Source organism: Phodopus roborovskii, unplaced genomic scaffold, assembly GCF_943737965.1.
Source record: "Phodopus roborovskii unplaced genomic scaffold, PHOROB, whole genome shotgun sequence".
Taxonomy (NCBI): domain Eukaryota; kingdom Metazoa; phylum Chordata; class Mammalia; order Rodentia; family Cricetidae; genus Phodopus; species Phodopus roborovskii.
In genome coordinates this window covers 7779308-7801740 of record NW_026126599.1, presented here as the reverse complement: position 1 = coordinate 7801740, position 22433 = coordinate 7779308, and the positions used below count along the sequence as shown (strand labels likewise).

The window sequence follows — 22433 nt, the reverse complement described above, 5'->3', positions numbered from 1 at the left end:
GGCATGGGAAACGTGGGGTGTCTGAGTTTCCCAGAGACCTTTGCTCTTGTCTCAGGTGGGCATTAAGTCAGGAGTTAATACTGGGTGCTCAGGTTGACAAAACTCTCATCGACTCAGTAGTGGCCTTTGGGTTCTTGTCTTGCTAATTTGAAGAACAGAATTCACAAACCACAGAGTTTTAGGGAGTTTATTGTAGATTAACAGGAGGGAGCTAAAGAGAAAGAGTGGGCAGAGAGCTGGGCCCTAGGGATGCAGGGATGAGGTACCACCGAGATGTTGATGTGGAGGCTTTTTAAAAGACTTATGGCAGAAATTGGGGAGGAGGATGAGCCAGCCATTCCAGTTGGCCCTGCCACAGGCATCCATATGCCTCCTCTAAGTAGGTCACCCTCCTCACACATCAATTCCAGGCAGGGGTAAGAGGTCACAAGAGACCAGGGAACCAGAACCCTGTTCTGGTGCTGCTGACCTGTAGCAAGGATATTATTGAGATTGCTGCTTTGGGGAGCTTGCCCTACCTGCCTGGTTTTTACCTCCTGTTGTAAATGGTTCCTCTCCCATTCAGTGCTGAGTGGGTATAATGCTGATGAACCGATGCTTTCTGACACCAAGCAGATTTTAGAGCTACAGTAGTGGTAAGGCGGCAGGGGCCAATCAGGGGAGAGTAGCCTGAATGAGATCTCTGGCCCGGTGGGGGCTGGCATTCTAGTTGGGTGGGTCAGTCAGTCACCTGGCTAAGGGACCCGTCCAGAAAGCAGGGCAACCCTTAGCCATGCTAAACGGATGGGAGGGATTATCATTGCCTAAGGAGATACTGTCGTTTGCTCCCCCTCCCTCCCCAGCACATTCTCTCCAGAGCCAGGTTTTCTCGAGTCTGCTTGCCTTTCAGAAAACTTTCTCTTCTCTTCAGAAACTGGCCAGAGCCTAGGTGTGTCTTCTCCGGTCCTTTTGTTTGTTTGTTTCTCTAAAGCTTCCATCCCACCATGTGATCCGATGGAGGGGCAGGAGATCTATGCTTTGCAGAAGCACTGTGATTGAATGGCAGGTACATTCCACTTGGCCCAGGGATGCGCGGGGGTGGGGTGGGGATGTTGGGCATCTATTTTCACCCTTTGCATTCTGTAGGGCCCTGCATGGACCCCTGAGGCACCTTGAGCAAGCCTGAATCTGTTGGCTGGAACCCCCCCCCCCCAGTTGTTATTGGTACTTTTCCTGTTTTGCTAACACATATCCACACATCTTCTGGGGAGGAGCTAAGCCTGAAAATCCTGTTGTTTTCCACTGTGCCGTGAGTCAGTATATAAGCCCACCCCAGCCCCTCAATAAATGGCATTCTGACATTGTCTTGTCTCTTATTTCAATCTCTAGGCCTTCGCCCTATTAGTGGAGCAGATCGTAGCACATTCCATCCCTGAGAACTCATGGTTGTTGGTGATTTTGTTTTGTGACCAAATATCAAAAGACAAACAACTTCATGCCTCAGGATTTCATGTTTAGAAGGAGGTCAGAACTTAACCTTATGATCTATGTTTCCCGGTGAACTTTGTACCCTGTGGTTGTGAGAGTGAGATGCAGTCTGTGTTACCATTTTCCACTTTGAAGATGAAAACGGTTGAATTCTTCCTTTGCTGCTGGAAGTAGAACCTCTAAGTAATCTAAGTAATGCATGTGTATGGCGGGCTAACAGCAGAGGTGGGATTGTTTCTTTTTATGGGCTCTATGTCATTATACTGCTGTGGTTTAAAAAACCTGTAGCAGGATGGCTGCAGAGATGGCTCAGTGGTTAAGAACGCTTGAAGTTCTTGTGTAAGACCCGCGGAGGGCGTGGTCCCTCACGCCCCCCCCCCCCCCAATCACTCACGAGAAGCAGTCTTGATGCAAAGCATGAAGGTTTTTTATATTCCAGTGCACTGGGGTCCGCAGCCATACTCCACGTGGGGTACAGGACTGGGAACCCTGGGTACAGGGTTCAGACAGCTTTTATAGGGTTACAACAAAGCCCGCGCATTACAAACCAATCATCTCATAGCATCCAGTGTGGACCAATCAATTTGAACTATTCAAGCCCGCGCTTTGCCCAGGATGTCTGTTTTCACTAGGGCTCCTGGGTAGTGTGGCATGGCTCATTTCCTGTTTTCATTCACTCACAGGTGCTGTCAGTAACCCAGCCTGTGGTAAAACAGTCAAGAATGACCTTTTGCCTACTCACTGCTAGGGGGCAGAGTCTAGGGAAAATTGGGCTAAATTTTTCCATCCTTATACTTGCAGAGGACCAGGGTTCAGTTCCCAGCAACCACATCGGGTGACACACAAGTGTCTGTAACTCTAGTTCCAGGGGTCCCAATGCACACAGCTCCTCACAGGAATCTGCACATAAACTCATGCAGGCATACATACACACACACACACACACACACACATAATAATAATAATAATAATAATAATAATAATAATAATAATAATAATTACTAACAAAGAAACCTGTAAGTCAGGCTGAAGTGTCTGCTTGCTCAGCTAAGAAAATTTATTTATTTATTTAAAGAAGGAGCAGGTACAAGTCTCAAGAATCATTTGCATGCTTCATGATCTTCTCTCTAGTTGAAAATATTTTTTATTAATTCTTCAGTTCTTGTCCATGTAACAAAAGTAAAACATTACTAATAAATTTACTGTTTGATTAAAATAAAACAAAATTGTTTTATAACCTTCAGATTAAGCTGGGAGGTGGTGTCATGTCCCTTTAATCCCAGCACTTGGGAGGCAGAGGCAGACAGATTTCTAAATTTAAGGCCAGTCTGGCTTACAGTTTGAGTTCCAAGACAGCAAGGGCTGCACATCAGAATCCTGTCTCAAAAATAAACAGCCTCCAGATTAAAGAACATGAAATGTTACTTTAATGCCTTAGACCCAAGATGCCCAGTACCTAAGGATTTATTTACATTATTATTTTATTAATTTTTTCATACAATCCATTCTGATATTTTTATTGTGCTCTTTCTCCTTCCCCAGACCGTCTCCTTTTTTATGTATGTGTGTGCCTCTGGAGGCCACAAGTGGGCATTAGGGCAACTGGCATTGGAGGTACAGGGAGTGGAGAGCCACCTATGGGTGCTGGGAACCGAACCCAGAACCTCTGGAAGAGCAGCCAGTGCTCTTAACCACTGAGCCATCAATCCAGCCCTGACATCCACCATCTAACCTGTCAATGAATGTCTGTTGACCTCTTTGTGTTTGGAGTCGAAGGAGTTAACCTCATGGAAAATTGTCTTCTAGAGAAGTTTTCCTCTTGAAGCATGCTTTTTGCTGATAGAATGAATCATGAAAATCCACATGTATTTATAGAAAATAGGAAATATTTAATGTATATAAATTTATCTGCCTTGGCAATTATTTACAACTGATGATTGATACCAACAATTGAGGTAAAAATATACATGAGGTATAAATATAATATTTAAATGCAAATATTTTATTTCCATTGGCAAGATAACAATGAATAAAATACTGTGGTATTTGACAAACAAGCTCGGTGCATCATTTTCCCCGTCCCTTTCCTTTATTTTAAAGATGCACCTTGTGGTTAGCAGAGGTGATGTGATTAGTATGTGCATAAAATCAAAGAGTCATAAGAATATCATTTTATTTAGTTTTCAGCAATTCCCTGGGTCCTTGTTTCTCACCATGTATCCTTGTGACCAGCAACCTGCATCCCTAGGGCTCATTAGAAACATGGAATGCCAGGCGCACCCAGACAGCCTGATAAGAGCTTTTTCATGAGTTCTCCAGGTGACTGACTCCCAGTGCATGCTAAGCAAGGATGCTCCTTGGGAAATAATACCATTCATCCTGGGGTGCCCACTCTGCTTTCAAATGCATAGTACCCGTCTCTGCAGCAGGAACAGTGCTGAGCCAGACTAAGCGCCATTGATACTCTTGCCATTACACAAAAAGTCATCCAGCATGGCTATATGATATAATGGCAGAACTGGATTTGTCCAGTTCACACAGCACTGCCCAGACAGTGACCAGGGGTCTAACTGACGCTCCCAGGTAGACATAAGAATGAAAAACTCCTATCCTGGTTTTTCTTGTGCCACACCAGACATACAGACAACATCTTTATTCCTCTCAATAAAATGGTAGCACACTACATACAAAAGAAAACATCGCTTTAGTATATGTAATACAACAAAACCACTCTGAAAACACACATTTGCTTTTCTTCCAATACCAGTTGCTGAATTAGAATATCAATCTCTGTCTAGACAACCTAAAAAAAAAAAAAAAAAAAAAAAAAAAAAACTCTCCTGGAAGCCAGACATAATAAGTTATCTCTCTGCAGATGTTGCAGACCAATAAAAATAGCAAATCCATCACGTGGTTCAGGAACGCCAGTTTGCTCCGTCTGTACAATAATAAATAAGGTTGGGGTCAAACGCATGGGTGCTGGTGATGAATAATGAAGAAACATGGGCTTGATACGTCTGCCTGTAATTTTTTACAAATAACTAATGACACAGATTTGGTCTTTTGTTAGTTAAAACCCTGTCTTTTCGACTGCAAGATTTTTAATGGATTAGATTTTAAGAGCATCATATATAGAATACTATGGATTCCCTGAAGCTGTGATGACTCTGGACACTTGATGGACCATCATTCCACTTTGGCTGGTGTCCAGGGTCAAGGTCAGTGCAAGAACATGTTGAATAAGTGGCCATATAGGCCACTGGTCAAATGGATCACTAAACAGCATTATGAGAGCTGTCTGAGTCTCAAGAGGACATGGGGTTCCCTTTGGCTTTGTGGACAGGCTCTGCTGTTCACCCCTATGTAGGTGTGGGTGGTGCCCACTCTGTTTTAGTGCCTGGTGCCAACTCCAGCAGTCACCTGACATGTCACTCAAACTTCACAGAGTAGGCCCAGAGGCAACACAAAATCCAGCCTTGGATTTAGCAATAAACGCTTACCTGTTGCTTTGTGTTAAGGGGAAGCACATCTTATTTTGCTCAGTTTATCTCAACATCCCACTCCAGTTTTTAAATATCAGAAATAAGAGGCCAATGAGTGGAAGAAGCTTTTAACACTATTGTTCTTTGGCTAGCTAATCTTTGGGTTAACATGGGCACACTGACAGACTACACATTTCATGCTTTGGTGTTTGGCAGCAGGCTCTGCTCAGCACAGTGGGGACACAGGGTCTACAGCAACCTGGGAAGTGCCAAGTGAGGAGACTCACAGAGTCAGACACTCAATTATATATAAAAACCAGTATTTTACATATGTACAGCAAAGGCAGATATACACACATATACAAATGCTACAGTACATTTATTTACAGCCCAAACACGCTTCTTAGAAGCCTTTAAATAGCAAATTAGGCAATGTATAAGGAATAACCCATTTAATTTTAAGCAACATAGATAAATGTCCAAGACATATATTAGTAGGGGTTATCCATCTCCAGGCAGGTTAGGAATGTCCTCCATGGCCTCTGGTTCTCCTTGTCACCCGTGCACTCCACAGACCTCGAGTGTCCCTGAGTTTGACGTCACACCGGGAAGAGCTCAGATTTTTGTTTCTGGACCCTCAGCAATGAGAGGCTGGAAAGAGTTTCTGATTCTGGCAACTTCTGCAGCACAGAGGTGTCCGAAGCCTTTACTGTACCATTCTGGGGAGTGACCCCTGCAGGGTGAGAGCAGAAGGAAGTGGAAAGCCTGCCAGGGATAGGGATGTCGTGGGCTTGGGTCAATCAGTACCCTGGGAACAGCTTGCAGCTGTGGCCTCAAAGGTCTGAGGACCTCATTCTTTCACCCAGTGTTTTGTCACCAAGCATTCGTCTTTACAGTTCACCAGGACCCTCAAAATGATACCAACTTCTCAAAGTGAACAGGAAGATTGACATTGAGTCTAGAATTCACCAAAAACCTACAACGAGTTGGGTGGTGGCGATAAACACCTTTAATCCCAACAGACAGATCTCTGTGAGTTCAAGGCCAGCCTAGTATACAGAGTAAGTTCCAGGACAGCCAGGGCTACACAGAGAAACCCCGTCTTAAAAAAGCCAAAACCAGCCAGGTGTTGGTGGCACATGCCTTTAGTCCCAGTACTTGGGAGGCAGAGGCAGGTGGATATCTGTGAGTTTGAGGCCAGCCTGGTCTACAGAGCTAGTTCCAGGACAGGCTCCAAAGCAATACAGAAAAACCCTGTCTCGAAAAAAACCAAATCAAACCAAACCAACCCAACCAACCAACCAACCAAACAACCAATCAACCAACCAACCAACCAACCAAAAAAAAAAAAAAACAAAAAAAAAAAACAAAAACAAAACAAAAAAAAACCCCAAAAAGCCAAAATCAAACCCCCACTGAATTTATATCTACCTAAGCATAGAATTCAGTGTTAGCATCTTGAAAGCCTTGAAGTGTTAGGTTCAATTTTAAGCTAGGAACAGAGGAGGGAACTGGCATAAAAGAAACACAAGAGGGCTTGAAGAGAAGGCTCAGCCAGTAAAGAGTTTGTTGTGGAACTTGAGAGTCCTCCGTAGTGATGGGGAATGTTCTGTGTATATGTTTCTCTTATTGGTTAATGAGTAGAGTACTGATGGCAAGATAGGTGGGACTAGGAGACAAGGAGGATTCTGGGAGATGTGGTAGAAGATCCAAGATGTAGAGACTTGAAAGAGGTCAGGACCTTTTCTCCAGTAAGATAAGATCACGGGGAAACACTTAAATTAATAGAAACACTTAAATTAATAGAAAGCTTTATATCTATCTAATATAGCGTCACTGTGTTATTTGGGGCTGACACAGCACCGGGACCAGGCTGTGTGTGTGTGTGTGTGTAGGGGGGAACTGCTGGTAACAACGTAGCAATCCTTGGCACCTATGCAAAAGCAGGGTGTGGCAGAAACAGGAAGTTTTTGAGGCTCCATGGCCAGCCAGTCTAGCCAGGTTCAGAGAGACTGTACGTTCCCTCTACTCCAGGCACCCAAAGGGAGCAACTGAGGAAAGGACACTTAGAATCGGCCCTTGCTTGTCCATGTGGAAGGACATGGGCACATGTGATATGAACACGTACACACTCATATACTACATTCACATGAACAAAATAAGAAAGAAACACAAAGGAAAAGAATTGATGTTTACTGAGCCTGATGTCCTTGTGTGTCCTCAAAGTCGAAAATGAGGATGCTGGCAGGTGACCTAATGACCCTGCTACTGGGTAGGTATGTATCCAGAGACTATGAAATCTACGTCTCCACATTCGTACTCACTGCAGAATTCTTCCCAACAGCTGAGATGTGGAATTAACCTAAGAGTGCAGCCAAGTGCGTAGATAAAGCAAATGTGGCACACGTGTACATACATACATGCACACATACATCTATCTGTCTCTCTGTCTACCTACCTGTCATCTGTCTATCCCTCCGTCCATTGGTCTGTCTGCCTATATCCACCTGATAATTCTTAGTCTTAAAAAGGGAGATGTTGGCATTTGTGCCACAGCAACAAAACTGAAGGATATTACTATGTTCAACATGAGAAGCTAAGCATAGAAGTCTAAGAACTGCATGCTCTCACTTGTACATGGAGTCTAAAAACATGGAACGCACTGAATCAGAGGGTAGGACGGTACTGACTGGAGACTACAGTCTTGGGGTTGGGGAGACATATGCGGATCACATGATGCAACTTTTCCTTGTGACTGCAGGTTCCAAGCAATCATGATGACTATAGTTACTTTCCTCATCAAGAATTTAAAGATCTGTGTGCCCATGTGCTGTAACCAGCACATGGTAAGGGATGTCTCCACTTCTTTGACTGCTGACTAAGTTTGTCTGCTAGGACTTGGGTGTCCCTCGTCATCTAAAATATATTACCTCACTGTTCCAGAGAAGAAATGGAAGTGTTTTGTGATTTTTCACTCTAACACTGTTCCCTAACTCTAAAGACTATCATTCTACCCCATTCCATAAGGTTGACTTGCTGGCCTCCATGAGTGACCATGTGCTATTTGGGTGACTGGGGAGAAAACAATATGTTCTTGATCATTGTCGGATATTTTCATAGCTTGACTTGGTGATTCTGCTATGTGGACATATGTCAAAAACAGTCTTGTGTATGCCGCAGACACTACGTCATTCCATGTTTGTGAAAAGAAATGAAAAAAGTAGAAAAAAAAAAAAAAAAAAACAAAGAAGAACAAATTCTAAAGGCCAAATGTCAGCATTTTAGGAAATGAAAACACAAGAGACCAGGGTGTATGGTCCTCTGGGGAAGCTGGTTCATGGCGGTGAGGAAACACAGTAGCAGGCCAAGAAATCAGAGCAACAAGCAGGGTCGAGGTGCACACACCACACGAGCTAAGGCTCCTCAGAACTTGTTCTGCCAATATCCAGCGTGGCCACTTACTTCAGGTCTATTCTGCAGATGTGGGTCAGCCTGGACTTGCCAGAACCGCATGGTTCTATCAGGTACTGAGAATCCATCACCACCGCCCGCACACCGCCCATCAGCTGGGCTTCTTCGTGCTCCACAGACAGGGACACCAGGGTGCACATTCCTTTGGGCAAGTCAGTCTTCCAGGTCCTGGAGCCAAACAAGCCATGCTTCAGAATGGTGGCAAGAGAGACTGGAGATCCAGCTCACCCGGCTAAACTCACACTTAAGTCCACCCCAAACCCGGGCTCTAGTGCCAATGGTAGGTACTTGGATTAGCATAATCATGGGTTACCATGAGCTTGTGTAAAGTTTACAAAGTGAGGTTCAAAGGATGGACATCAGCCTCCCACTCAGAGGGTGGAGGCTCCCAGACTCGGGTTTGGAACCCCAAACTGAAGCCCCATCCTGGTCATGAAGAAGCCCCTGCCCATCATCAAAAGGTTACCATTTAGAACTAGCACTCATTCACTCAACTGTTCTGTTTGTCTATCGAGCACATTCATTTGCTGGGCCTGAGAAGCCACGAAGGACATGAAGATACACACAGCCTGGGAGGAGAGACAAGCAAGTCTAAGAAGAGTCCTGAAGACAGTATGGGAAGTGCAGTGTGCTGGGATCCGGACGTAATCCAGGGAGGGCTCCCTGGAGGAAGTGGGGAAGGTTTTAGCAAACACAGGATCTGCTGATCCTAACTTGAAAGAAATTGAACCTGTGTCATCCTGATAACTTTGTTCAGATAGATGAGTAGCTCTTGAGTGGGAGAAGAAGTAAACAGTTGGTTTGAGTTTGGATGAAGAGGTAGGAAGGTCATTATAGTGGAGGAGAGAAGAGCTTTCTGATTGGTTCATGGATGGCATGGGTCCCCATGGGTGCTATCAGATGCAGTTACTGGAGGAGTGGGCAGCAGCTTCCTCCGGTAGGACTGCTCTGTCCTGCGATGTCCTTTGCCGTGCTATGACCTGGAGCTCTCCAGACTCCTCAGCCTCCTGAGTCAAGAGCTGAGTAAGTACATCCACATCCACTCTCTACGCATATCACTGTTTCCGATGGCTTTTGCCTAAGCAACAGAAGCAAGCTAAGAAAGTTGTTGAGAATTTGAGTATAAGGAAGTCTGGTGTGTTAGACAGACTGCATAATAACCCTGCAAGTCTCTCCTCCCTCTTCCCTTTTTTTTTCCTTCTTGAATCAAATTTAGGGAATTAATTTCTGCTTGCATGAACCAGACCTCGTGCATGGCAGGCTAAACGTCTGCACTGCCGAGTTTTCCTACAGAGTGCCATGGTCCGTCTACTTCTACTTTAAGCCTCGGGCTACATTGAAATTCCACCCTTTCCATTTCCTCACATTATTTATTCCCTCTAAGATAAGTAAGCTTGAATTCTCTTCTTATTATTTATTGACTGTCCCCAGAGAATATAAAGAGGCTCTGAGGGGACGGCTTAGCTGGTGAAGGAGCATAAGCACAGGGGACTGAGTTCAGTCCCCAGCGTTGACATAAAAAGCCAGGCATCATTGGGGACATGGCGGCAAGATGTCCCCTGGAGCTTTCTGGCCAGTCAGCATAGCCTACCAGCCCCTGGTCCCAAAGAGAGACCCTGCTACAAAAATAATGAAGTAGATGGCTCCTGAGGAACAGTACCCAAGACTGACCTCTGGCCTAGGCACATATGTGCAGGCATGTACACACACACACACACACACACACACGTTCATACTATCACACACAGTCTCAAACATATACACATACTCTCAGATATACTCTTCCACACATACACACACACACACACTCATACACACTCTTCCTCTCTCTCTCACACACAAACACACTTTCATACACTCTCTCTCACACACACTCACTCACTCACTCACTCACTCACTCACTCACTCACTCAGAAATCTAAACTCTGAGAGGAGATCTTGATGAGCCTGTTGTCCCACCACAGCCATCCTCAGAGCCAGAAGCTGTGACTGGCATAAGGTCTGATGGAATGATCTACAATAACCAGCAGGCTGGTGGGATCACAGTGGAGATGGAATGAAGAAAATCCTCTGCAGGGGACTCCCTATCTCTAAAGCTTCCATCCTGGAAAGCTGTTTGTTACTTCTGAGTTGGAGGGTTACATTTTAATGCCACAAGATGAGTGATGCCTTAATAACTGCCAGAGGTCCCCCCAGCTAATGGTCTACGTTCGCTATCAGGACACGGTTGCTGGGATATACGCAGTGGAAATGGACACTTAAAAGTTATGGTCCCAAGGATCCAAACCAAAGGCACAAAGGACTCACGAACAGTCGACTAGCTTTGGTTTGCCCTCAGAGTTCATGTCAGAAGGCAACTGTTTCAAATATACATGTGGGGATTTTGCTGGAGAATCCTCTTATACTGCCAATCCCTGAAGAAGAGATTACTCATTCATGTGTTTAATAAAAAGGATATATTGTTCTAATTACATTTTGTTCATGGTCTTAACTCTTCCCCAAACCCCTGCTCTTGCTGGTGAAATGTGCATTTCTGCGGTGCAAACTTCCTGGGATGGGCTGAGCATCCCACTCCAAGGCCAGAGGGCAGGGGTCTGGGACTAACCCCTAAGCCCACAGAAACAGTATTTCAACGGCAGACACAGGGCTCCGGAGGCTTTACCAGGACTGAATTCTAATGGAATGCTCAGTGTCTCTGCATGCTTTGACTTTCAGGGCTGAGCAGCAATTTCCACGTATGGCAATTAGTTGGGAATGTGTCACACACACCCATCTTCAAGTTCTCTAAGATGAAGACCTGCTTTCTTCCCCAGGGAGAAAGACAAAACCAGGAGGAAAGCCAATTGGCTTTGATTTGCATAATTTGGCAGACAAACTGGACTGACAGCAGCTATTCTGGGGCCTCTGTTGTGAGGATGTGAGTGGTATTTATGGCTAATAAACTGTGTGCACCACAAGAGAGGGGCCATCGGAGAGACTGGGCAAAGTTAGAGGGGTGTGAGCTTGGAGCCCCAGAGCAGGCTGGGAGGACTGGGAGAAGCGCTCCCAGCGGCAGCTCTCATCTTGCCTTGGAGCAGGACCTCACACACCATGGAGTCAGGCTTACCTGAGAACCACAAAGTCCCTGGAGGGATGTGGGGCCATGCTGTTCAGCACGTACTGGTAGATTTCTGTTTGTCTGTCCAAAGTTTCCACCACTTTCCACTGCACGAAGTCCTCATCCCACAGGTGGCGCTCCCTCAGCACACGATTCAACACCACAGAGGGTGGCGCCTCTACCTCCACAGATGCCTTCCATAGCTTCAGCGGGTTCCCGTCCCCAACCTTGGCAAAGACACGGGCAGGAGTTGAAGGGATGACTAGGGGCCACCCAGACCTACCCTGCTGTGCGGGGCATTCTGAACCACCGCTGGTTATATAAAGTGAGCCGGTCATGCTGCACCCAGAGTTAAAATGCAAATACTTCAGTCCTCAAGCTGATCAGGCCAAGAATGAGAATCAAAACAGCCGTAGCTACAAACACACTCAAGTGGAGTGAGCCAGACATGCTCTGTAGCCCTCCTCTGACAGGGCAAGTGAAAAAACACTGGGAATTGATTTCCCCGGCATCACATAGAAAAGGGGAACAGGCCAACTGGGACCTAGCAGCCCCTGCTGCACCATCCAGGCTCCAATGACAGTGCGGTTGGTGGCTTTTGAATAGCACATGGGCCATACCTGTTCACACAGGTGCCAAGTCCCATGGTTAAGCACACATTCTGCAGCTGAAGCGAGTCTTACCTTTTTGAAAGCAAGGTCTGTGTTGTCGGGGCTGGAACAGGTGACCCATCCTTTGAATTTCTCCCTAGCTTCTTTCTGGAGCCCTTGGACGAGATGCTCCAGGTATGTGTGGAAAGTTGCCCCGCTCTCTGCCATCTGTGTTCCCAAGTCTTCCAGGCTGGGTGCGTTGATTTCAGCCTCCAAGTAGGAGCTACGGGACTGGACCACCATCTCGTGTGGAACCTGAGCCAGTGAACGCATAAAAGAGCAACTCAGTGAGCTAAAGAAACCCTAAGGCTGACAGAGGAGACAAAGCCGCCTGTCTCTCTACAGTCACGGGCGAGCATGGGCTGTGGGCTGTCTAAGATCAGGTCTAAGGCTGCGAGGGGCCTTCCTAAAGGTAGGACATACAAATAGGATTTGTGAGCTTCTGTTTATTATTCAAAACACTGGGAAGCTTTCTTGATCACGTGTCCCATTTTTCTTCTTATTCCATTTTGGCAGGAGCGGGCTCAGACAACATTGCTCATTCACACACATTGACACATTGAGGGAAAACACGGCTATGACTCAGACATGGCTTCACGGTTTGCAGTACAGTTCTCCCACTGACAAATGCCAATGTTGCCATAGAGAGTGTGCCAGGTGTCCCATCCACTTGCCTCTTTAATGCATGTATGGCAATAGTCCTAGGCTGTCAGTTATTCTAGTGACAAGGATTACTCAGCCATATTCAAGCACATGTACATACACAGAGAAAGAGACAGACAGAGAGACAGAGGAGGACCCTAATCAAGCTCTTCATCACCCCTGGGGGTAGATACCAGAGCTACAGTGCACACTGCTGCCCTCCTAAAATGGAGAGCAAAGAGATAAGAACCAGAAGCAAGCATCGGCTCACTCCCAGCCTGCTACTAATTAATTCCAAGACCTCACCTCAAAGAGCCGGTTGCACTCTGTGATCATGTGGGCGAGCCCCTGGGCTGCCGCTAGATTTTCATTGAGGTCCTTCTGATCTGGCTTCCCGGTGGCGTATTTCTTTTGGATGACTCTGCAACAGAATATGAATATGTTAAGCACATCCCCAGCCGGAGTGTGTTGGGATACCCGGGTTGTCCCATCTGTTTGCTGTTTATCCCCAGATGCTGCCCAGACCCCAGGCTTTCTCCTTTCCAAATGAAGGCCAATGGCCACACATCGTTAGATGCTCCAAGGCAGGCTGGCAGGCTGACAACTCACAACTAAAGACCATGGAAAAACACAAAGGCAGGAAGAGCTGTAGGTGGAAAAATTATTATTTTTTTCTCTCTGTTTGAAACAGCTCGACTGACGGTTCCTGTCCTCTGCTTTTCAAAATATAGCTTTTTAAAACCAACTATTGCAACATTCCTTTTTATGTATGCCCCTTCTCCTTCCTGCTCAAATCAAATGAAACGAAACTTCTCAGGCTTTCTCCATCTCAACTGAAGTCCACAGGGCTACCTCAGTAGTGCTATGCGCCTCAGCCCAGGCATGAGGGCTCCTTGCAGTCTTCTGTCTAATTTTACTTCTTAAGAAAATGGTCGTTGGTGGGAGACCTGGCCTGGGAACGACAGCCAATGAGTGACAAGGGAAACTCACCTTGGCGAGCTTGCTTTCTTCAGTGAGTTGAGGTGAAAGAGGGAGGGAGCCAGACACACCGCCAGATTCATGGGCGTCATCTGGTTCTCTTCCACCAAGTTCACCACATCGTGGAGGAAGCAAAGGAGTGTCTGCAAGGCCTCCCTGTTCTCATCCGCCAGCAGCAGGATGGCCGCCTGCACGGCCTGCAGCCTCTGCTCTTTGGGGACATCTGAAGATAAAGTGGGTGTCAGATTGTTAGGGGGACAGCAGAAAGAGCCAGCAGGTCAGAATGCATGAGCTCCCCTTCCAGACAGACCGAAAACACTCAGAGACATCAACAGTAGCTAACCTGAGAAGTCACAATTGTTAGGAACTAGCAGCCAGCTGATCCTCCGCCCCCGACGATGGGCTGTGTCATGGCTACTTCAGCCTTACCTGGCAGCTCAAGCTTTACCTGGCTGCCAGAGGACTCATTTACGCATGCGCAAGCCCCCTTTTAAAGCAAGGGTGCCAAGCGCGCCTCTGGTTCCTCTCTCTGGTTTCTCTCTTGCCCCCTCTTGCTCTCTTGCTCTCTTGCTCTCTCTCTCTCTCTCTCTCTCTCTCTCTCTCTCTCTCTCTCTCTCTCTCTCTCTCTCTCTCTCCTGCTTTCAGTTGGCCACCAGCTGCCCCCTCTTTCTCTCCCTTCTCTCAATAAACTCCACGTGGGCAATGAGTCTCCTGTTTGTGTTTCTTAGGCATTAGCTGCAGCAAAAGAACAACGAGGGGCAGAGCTGGAATTCGAAAGCTCATCCAGGCAAACTCCGAACCATCTGAGGGTCCCAGAGGTAAATAGAGCAAAGCCACGCCACCTGGCATCTCACACTGTGAGCATCAGGCTCTTCTGTCTTAAGACTGTCTATTTTAGTGAAAGTTGGGGATGGATTGGGGCCTCTCTCTTGCTCACCCTCTTTGCCCTCCAGGGACAGCCATGGCTGGGTGGACACACTTGTGAAAGTCACTGGATAAAAGGACAAAGGCCTGGCCTTTCCTCACCACAGTAGAGCCCCAGGCCATGCTGCTGGCATGGTACAATGAACCATGAGTAATGAATGGGTGAGCTGTTTGCTCCTGGCCATCCCTAGGGAGCCAAGGTGAGCATGGTAGATCCTTCTATCCCCACAAGTCACCAGGGCTCAATTTGGAGAAGGCATTGATTGGACTTTGAGTGGTCACCCAGTGTGTCACCTGTTGGGTCATACTAGGATCATGGGCTTTGAGTTGTGCTTGGGGAACAGGAACCAGGTCCCCTACAGCTCTGGGAAGTGAATGGCATCTCAAGCTCCCTTTGAAGGTGGCTCTTGAGGAGGTGGTGGGCGTTGATTATTATATAGGCTTGAGAGGCGAATAGCTCAAAAACACAAAGTGGAAAAACAGAAGAATCACAACAAATTTTATTTTGCTGCCCTCCTGTCTGCGTTTGGTTCATGATCATTTAGGTTTGCTTCAAAGACGCAGCCAGGAGCTCGCTGGTGAGTCTGGCTGTCATCCATATGAGCCACACCCAGGAGTGGAGGTCTCCATAGCAGGGTGTTTGCTCTCCTGAGGTGTGGGGCAGTGTGCTCATGACAATCCCTTGAATTTTCAGTTGTGCCTTAGATGTAGACACTATCTCACTCTACATCACTGTGTCTCTAACGTATTAAAAACGAAAAAGCATATACTCAGATACCTAATACCTGTAGAGGGGCATGCTAGGAAAGAATTGGCAGTGGCTGCTCTAGAGATACAGTGTAACTTCCTGTCTGGGTCCCAGGAGCCTAAAGGGAGGATACATCATCCTGCGAGCTGTCTGTGCTGGGCTCTCCGTGCCCTCTCGAGCAGAAGGCCAGCAAACCTACATTTCTAGAAAAGAGTAACCACATGTTCGGGGTTCATCCTGCCTATTGCATATTGGCAATAGATGTATGACTGGGCTTTCTGGGGAAGAGCATTTGTGTCTGAGTGACAGTAAACTGTTTTATTTTTTTTCCTTCCTCCCTTGCTAATGCTGAAACCAGGATAACCGATGACATCAGATCACTGCATACCCCCGAACTGTTTGTAAAGCCACTGGGGAAGATGTTTCCTGGGTGTAAACATAATCTAACCTCAGCTGGCCAAGCTCTTCTTCCACTCGAGGTTTTGCTTCCGCCCCGTTAATCTCGAAGTCACTGATCATGTGCATATGTTATCTCTATTTCTTCTCTGATCCTGTGTTCCTTTGTCTATCTGAAGATAGATTCATTCTGGATTCTATTGGCTTTCTTCACCATTACACTATACTTTCTGTTACACAGGACATTCCTGTCTCTTTCTGAGTTCTTGGGAGACAGTTTTAGGTCTGTCTTTGTAAGTACCATAGAATTCATGACCATGTGGGTGATGATCAGTCCCTCACAGCCAGCACACTCTCCTGACTGAACAGCTCGCTCTCTCTGTTCTCTCTCTCCTTTCCCTTTCCATGCGTGTTGTCCCCGGCCCCCTCTGCCCCACCACCACCAAGCCCGAAGTCCTTAGGGTTGTCTTGGATCCCTCACCCTCCTCTCTCTGATATGCTGGTATGATTAAAATCTTCTCATGACCCATCTCACACTGTGCTCAAGTTACTCATCTGACAGAAGCAAGGAAGGGTGTCACAGCCGAAGATTGAGCTATTTGGAGAACTGGAGGCAGCTGGACCTCGGTAGGTATCAGCTTGGATAGCTTCCCCTGGAATCTATTTGTTTGAACTCCGGGAGTGTGCCAGGCCCTGGCTTCCATTCCTGTCTGCTTGGTTCCTGTTATTCAGCAGGTCCTGACTCACAGACCCAGAATCAGTTCTGATGAATTTGCACTCTTGTGATGCACTGGGGAGTCTTTCTTCCCTCCCCTTCTTCACTAACAAAATGCACACTCCTTTTGGCTATGGGGAATCCTCACCCCCACTGATCCAGGGATGAAACAAATTGGCTCATACCAAGAGTGGTCACTTGGTTTCTCTTTCCACTGACTGCTTTAGGGTCATAATTGAGCTTTAGCCACAGATGGTGTCAACTTCAATGCAAGGACTGATTATATGTAAATACTATATCCACAAGGACGGTCAGTTGAAAGGCAGAGTGTGACCTCTTCCAGCAATGCCACCATGAGTATTTTTTGGGGAGGGGCTCCAGTATCATTAATTCAGCTTTACCTATTCACTTGGACAAAATAATACTTATTTAGTGTGTCATTCCTTTATGCTGCTTTGAGAGGTGGTACTCAAAGTCCTCTCTGAATTAGTAATATTATGCACTTCTTAAACATCTGGCACAGAGTGTCTATAGCAGGGAATCTTCACATTGGATCAATTCCATCTCAGGACCCACTTGAGGCATATTTTGAAGTGAAAAAATCAAAGTCTATGGGCCAGAGTCATTTCCCCCTAAGAACTGATACGTGGGCCATGATGGTCATTGTCAATTTGTAATGATAGCAAGATTCTACCAAGAAAAGACCCACATGCTCCTATATAATGCTACGTTTAGCAGAATGGGCTTTGGAATCGATTGGTCTTCTCACTACCACTTTAGATATAGTGGCTTTGTGAAGATCTACTGATTTAATGTCACTTCAAATCTTCCAAATGAAAATAGAAGTTAGCTGAATTAAGGTACAACCTTGGTTTGGTTTGCTTAAATTTCACCAGTAAAAATGCATCTGCTTTCTTGTTTGTTTCCAGCCTTTATAAGGCGTTTGACCTTGAATCTACTATCAAATTTTGTATCACAGAATGTTTACCTTCCAAAAATTATGTTTAACACACGCACACACACACACACACACACACACACATTCTCTCTCTCTCTCTAAGTTCTATTGGATCTTTTTTGTTTTAAATATATTAGAAATAAATTGGGAAATTAGCTTGATATTATACTGAGCAGGCCAGGCATATATTGATATTGGGAAGGAATATCCAGATACTCACAAAGGCTATTTCTGAAGAGGTAGGCTTGTAACTTTTATACACTTCTTCAAAGATTCAAAAATTACTTCCATCTCTTACAGGGCTGAGGATGTGGCCCAGCAGCTAAAAGGCTGACTGTTTTCACAGAGGAGCTGGGTTCGGTTCCTGGCACCCACATGGTGGCTCACAACCCTCTGTAATCCCAGTTCCATGGTATCTGTGGCCCTCTTCTGGCCTCTGTGGGCACCACATGCATGTGGTGCACACACATTCATGCAGACGCACACATACACGTAATAAAGAAATCTTGAAAATCCCATCCCTGACAGTTGGGCACACTGTGCTGTTGTTACTTACACTGGTAAATGTGGAGAAAGGTCTCGCTGAGCTTGTTGGTGAACAGGGGCTCAGGGAGGTCCCGGAAGAACTGCTTTACCATGTCTGCCACATCATATGCAGACTGGTCTTCGTAGCTCACGTTCTCGGGGAAGTTCTCATTCATTTGACGTAGGGCAAGGATTCGAGACTTCACTCCGGACTTGCGGAAAAGACCCACCTGAAATGAGTCACAGGGATGGGTAAGCCAGGTCTCCTTTTTCCTCACATCTTCTTCCCCAGGGTAGGATCCCCGGATGTGCAGAGGCGGCCTGGGGCTACTTTCACAATTCTGAAATTGCCATATAGCTACCCAAGGTAACAGTCAAACATTGACTCCCTCTCCTATGAAATAAAGACATAGATGGTATCTCACCCCACAGAACTACAGTGGGAGCTGAATGTGCAAACAATGGGATTTGCTTTCAGAGTTGTAAACTCTTATAACAGTGCATGGTATGATTTTACTCATTTGTGTTTTCAACAAATATCTGTACAAGGCATTCTTATACTACAAGTCATTAGTGAGCAGAAAAGGGGGGAAAATCCCTCTCCTTTAACATCTGAACTTTAGTGGGAGAATTCTGAAATGTTCCCTAGCCTGCTATGGGAGGTTTGATCAAATGATGCCCTTGAAGAATGGAAACCTCTCAGAGATGTAGGCATATCCCTCTGGGGAGTGAGTCTATGGGGCATGGGCTCCTAAAACACAATATTATCAGCACATGATCTGAGTGCCTCATTTGACTTTCTTTCTTTGAAATACTGGGCACCTGTGATATGTGTTTCTCACATTATACCTGGAATTTTACATGATCAGTGGGGGGCGGGACATGGCTCATTCCTGGGTGGCTTTTTGTCGATAGTCTTATATGTAGGAAATGTAAAAGAAACAGACTGTTAAATAAGAAAAAACTCGATTTAAAAAAAAGCCACGAAGAAGCCACTGGGTAGAAATTCCGGTTCCTCCAGGGTCAGCACTTCATGAAATCAAAGCATGTGCACAGGTTGTACCTAATGCTTACAATTGTGTCTTGCCCATCAGCTGCCTTGCTTTAAACCAGCAGGTTGTGTAAGTGGTGAGGCTGAGCTCTGCACTCAGAGTGAGGCATGGACCACTGCTGCCTGTGCATGCACACTTAAGTGCAGCTGTGCACCCTTCTGTAGAAGGAGACCTTGATCTTTTCTTTTCACCTTGGCTAAAGACTATGGATTATAAGGCTATTTTCTGGAGACCCCAGGCCCATTTCTTACATCCCATCACAGCCTTTCCTCTTTAGCACTTAGACCCCTTGCTGCCTGATAAACACAGTGTAATCAGTATAGTAAAAAATGCCTTTTTTTGCAGGGTGGTGGTGGCATATGCTTTTAACCCCAGCACTTGGGAGGCAGAGGCAGGAGATCTCTGTGAGTTTGAGATCAGCCTGGTGTACAGAGCTAGTTCCAGAACTATACAGGGAAAGCCTGTATTGAAAAAAAAAAAGTCTTTTAGATATATAAAAACATTGTAGGAACTCCACTACACCGAAGGCTGGGCCTGATAACCAGAACTCAGTGACATCACTCACCCAAGATAACCAGACAGTCCTAGACCCCTTGACACCCACTGGACAGTCTACAAGCAGAGACCAAGAGAAATGCTCTGCTCTACACATCTGGAGAGACATCATCTTGATCAGCCCTGTGGCTAGAGAGTCTCCCCTAGGAACTGGACCCTTAAATCAGAGATTTCTGCTAGAGACTGGACCTGACCTTAAGCTAAGATACGTCACACATGTGAGCAACCTTGGGGAGATAGACTTAGGACCATGGTTAAGAATTTAGACTGTGAACCTTGAATGAAGACCCTCAGCATAGTAAAATATAACTTTTGTTATAGTATGCATGTTACACTAACTATAATAACTATGGGTGTCTACCATCTTGCTTTCGACACATAGCAATAAGATATCAGAAAGCTAAGGACCTTAAAAGGGACAAGTGAGATGAGCAGATCCTTTATGGAACAATGAAGATCCTGAGAGGAAACGGACAGATAAAATTCAGGCGCCTCTAGGAGCCCTCTACCTCAGACTTGCCCTATCCGAATCACAGCTGAGCTTGCCTTGGCTTAGATATATGAGCATGGAGTTCCCAACACCCCACCAGCCTCTCATTTTCTGCTCTCCATTCTCCTCGCTCCCCAGTGGCATACAGACTAGCTCACTTCTTCGAGAATAAGGTGGAGCAAGGTGGGGTGTTCCCGAGTGGCTGGATGGATAATCAACAGTAAGTGGTATCAGCCATTTCTCTCCCAGATACCTGGAGAAACACATGTGTAGAGTTGTCATACTAACCCTGGTATCTCTTACTTGTTGCTAGAAATGAAAGCAACAGTATCAACATCATCATCAAACTATAGGAACAAAGGGAAAGTTCTAAGCCATTAGAGAGTTTGTACATGCCAGCTGCATGACCACAGGGGGGGAAATTAAACATTGCTACATTCTCTGGTCATAAGGACAGAATTCTTAGGAATAGCTCCCTGCATTCCAGGGCTTATCTACGATTTCAAGCAGATTGCTGTCTAACGTGCTAGTTGGTTCCAAGTTTGCAGTGTCTAGAAAAATGCATCTTTAGCTATCTCTCGATGACTCTCTACAACGAATCCAGAGAACATTTATGTTTCCTGCTCTGGCAAGGATTTCAAATTGCATCATGGTGCACAGGAAGAAAGCATACATGAGATTCAGCTTCGATTTGTTTACATCCTTGGACGCAGGCTCTGAACTGTGCACACCTCAAAGCTGTGCTCCACAGGTCTGGCCAGACTTGCAGTGCCCTGAGGGTGTATTCTTAATGGTGACCCACAAGTCCTTAACCTCATTTGTTTTCCCTCCCAGCAGAAAAACATCAATGGATGCTTGTGTTGCTATCGCCCAGCTCTGTCTTGTGTCCTGTGGCTCTTTGGGAGTCTGCACACATGGACACTCTGATGCCCTCTTTGTATTGTTTGGGTCCCAAGTTTCTTTCGGGAAAACGTGATTTCAATTATTTCAAATCTGTCTGGGGTGCTCTAGCTGCAGACTCCGAACTCTGAACTTGCAGGCTGTCTGGAGGGTCATAGGGAATTGATTCATTCCGCTTCTGTTAGAGACCTCCTGCTCCGGTCCTCCCCTTCCAGGGGATGTGGGCAGTATCCCTGGGTTCTGTGCATTGTGTTGGAAGCCTAGAAGAAAAAAACTGCATTCCTACTCTTAGACAAGGCAAAATGGCTTCAAAATAACTAAATCAGTAGCTAAGAATGGCTCAAGAAATGCAGCCTTCAAGAAGACACTGGTGAGCTGACCTGAACAGATCTAGGAATTTCTGTTGTCCGACTCTTACTGTTTCCGTGTGAGTGGGGTGGCCAATCAATTCCCTGAAGTCTGAGGACTGAGGTTTCTGTTAGTGGCAGTGAGCAGTACCTGGACACACAAGAAGACTATCTTCCTGAAGGTAATGCTGAGCCAAAAGGAGGGTATCTCCTATCTACCTGTGAAGGACAGCTAATTGAAAACAGCTTCCAGTGCCAAGTAAAAAACAAAACAGAAACTGCTTTTGTTTGTTTGGTTGGTTTTTTGTCTGAGAACACTCTTCATGCCTGTTGTGGAGAGGCAACCCAGGCCTTTCAGGTACTTATGAGTGAGATCAAGGAGGGTGGTATGTCTTCTACTTACTTCTATGTCTATCACAAGTGGGTGGGTAACCTGGTTAGTCATACAGAAAAGACCCACAGTCTGTTGAAGGCTTTGTTGTCAGTTTTGAGATTCTCAAAAGTATATGAACAAAGAGGGGGCTGGAGAGATTGCTCAGTGGTTAGAGCACTGGCTGCTCTTGTAGGGGACCTGGGTTCAGTTCCCAGCACCCACATGGAGTCTCACAATGATCCGTAACGCCAGTTCCAAGGGATCTGGCGCCCTCTTCTGGCCTGTGTGGACACCAGGCACACACACACACACACACACACACACACACACACAGGCAAAACAGCCATACAAAAAGATTACACAAACAACACCAACAACAAAACCTTAAATCTTAAAAAAAAAAAAAATTGATCGAGGAATTCCTACATTTCCATGTTGTACTGGGTGCCAGAAATTACACAGCAGGCTCGTTCTTTTTAAATGCCTCCAACACATCTCCAATACTCCAATCTGTAGGAGGTGGATGGTACTCAGCTGTGAAAAATCCACTGCACAGGCACCTCTCTTGCCTGTGATCTCCTCACCGAACGGCAGAAGGACGAGTGGTGAGTGAGTGTCCTTTGGGTTACTACATTTTTTCTTTCTTTTGTTTTCAACCCCTAA

At 45.9% G+C, this 22433-nt stretch overlaps 1 protein-coding gene across 4 annotated transcripts in view; it reads right to left on the bottom strand.

The window, feature by feature from the left end:
- Nucleotides 1-5309: 5309 nt before the first annotated feature.
- Stard13 (StAR related lipid transfer domain containing 13) overlaps nt 5310-22433 on the bottom strand; it is a 370724-nt gene continuing 353600 nt past the window's right edge. For all 4 annotated transcript variants that reach the window (XM_051205448.1, XM_051205446.1, XM_051205447.1 and 1 more), the window contains 7 exons: nt 18085-18283; nt 13800-14010; nt 13116-13230; nt 12201-12422; nt 11527-11744; nt 8412-8588; nt 5310-5682 (listed from right to left, as the gene is read on the bottom strand). In XM_051205448.1, the coding sequence (XP_051061405.1) occupies nt 5565-5682; nt 8412-8588; nt 11527-11744; nt 12201-12422; nt 13116-13230; nt 13800-14010; nt 18085-18283 (1260 nt within the window). In that variant the 3' untranslated portion in view covers nt 5310-5564. The remainder of the gene's footprint in view (nt 5683-8411; nt 8589-11526; nt 11745-12200; nt 12423-13115; nt 13231-13799; nt 14011-18084; nt 18284-22433) is intronic.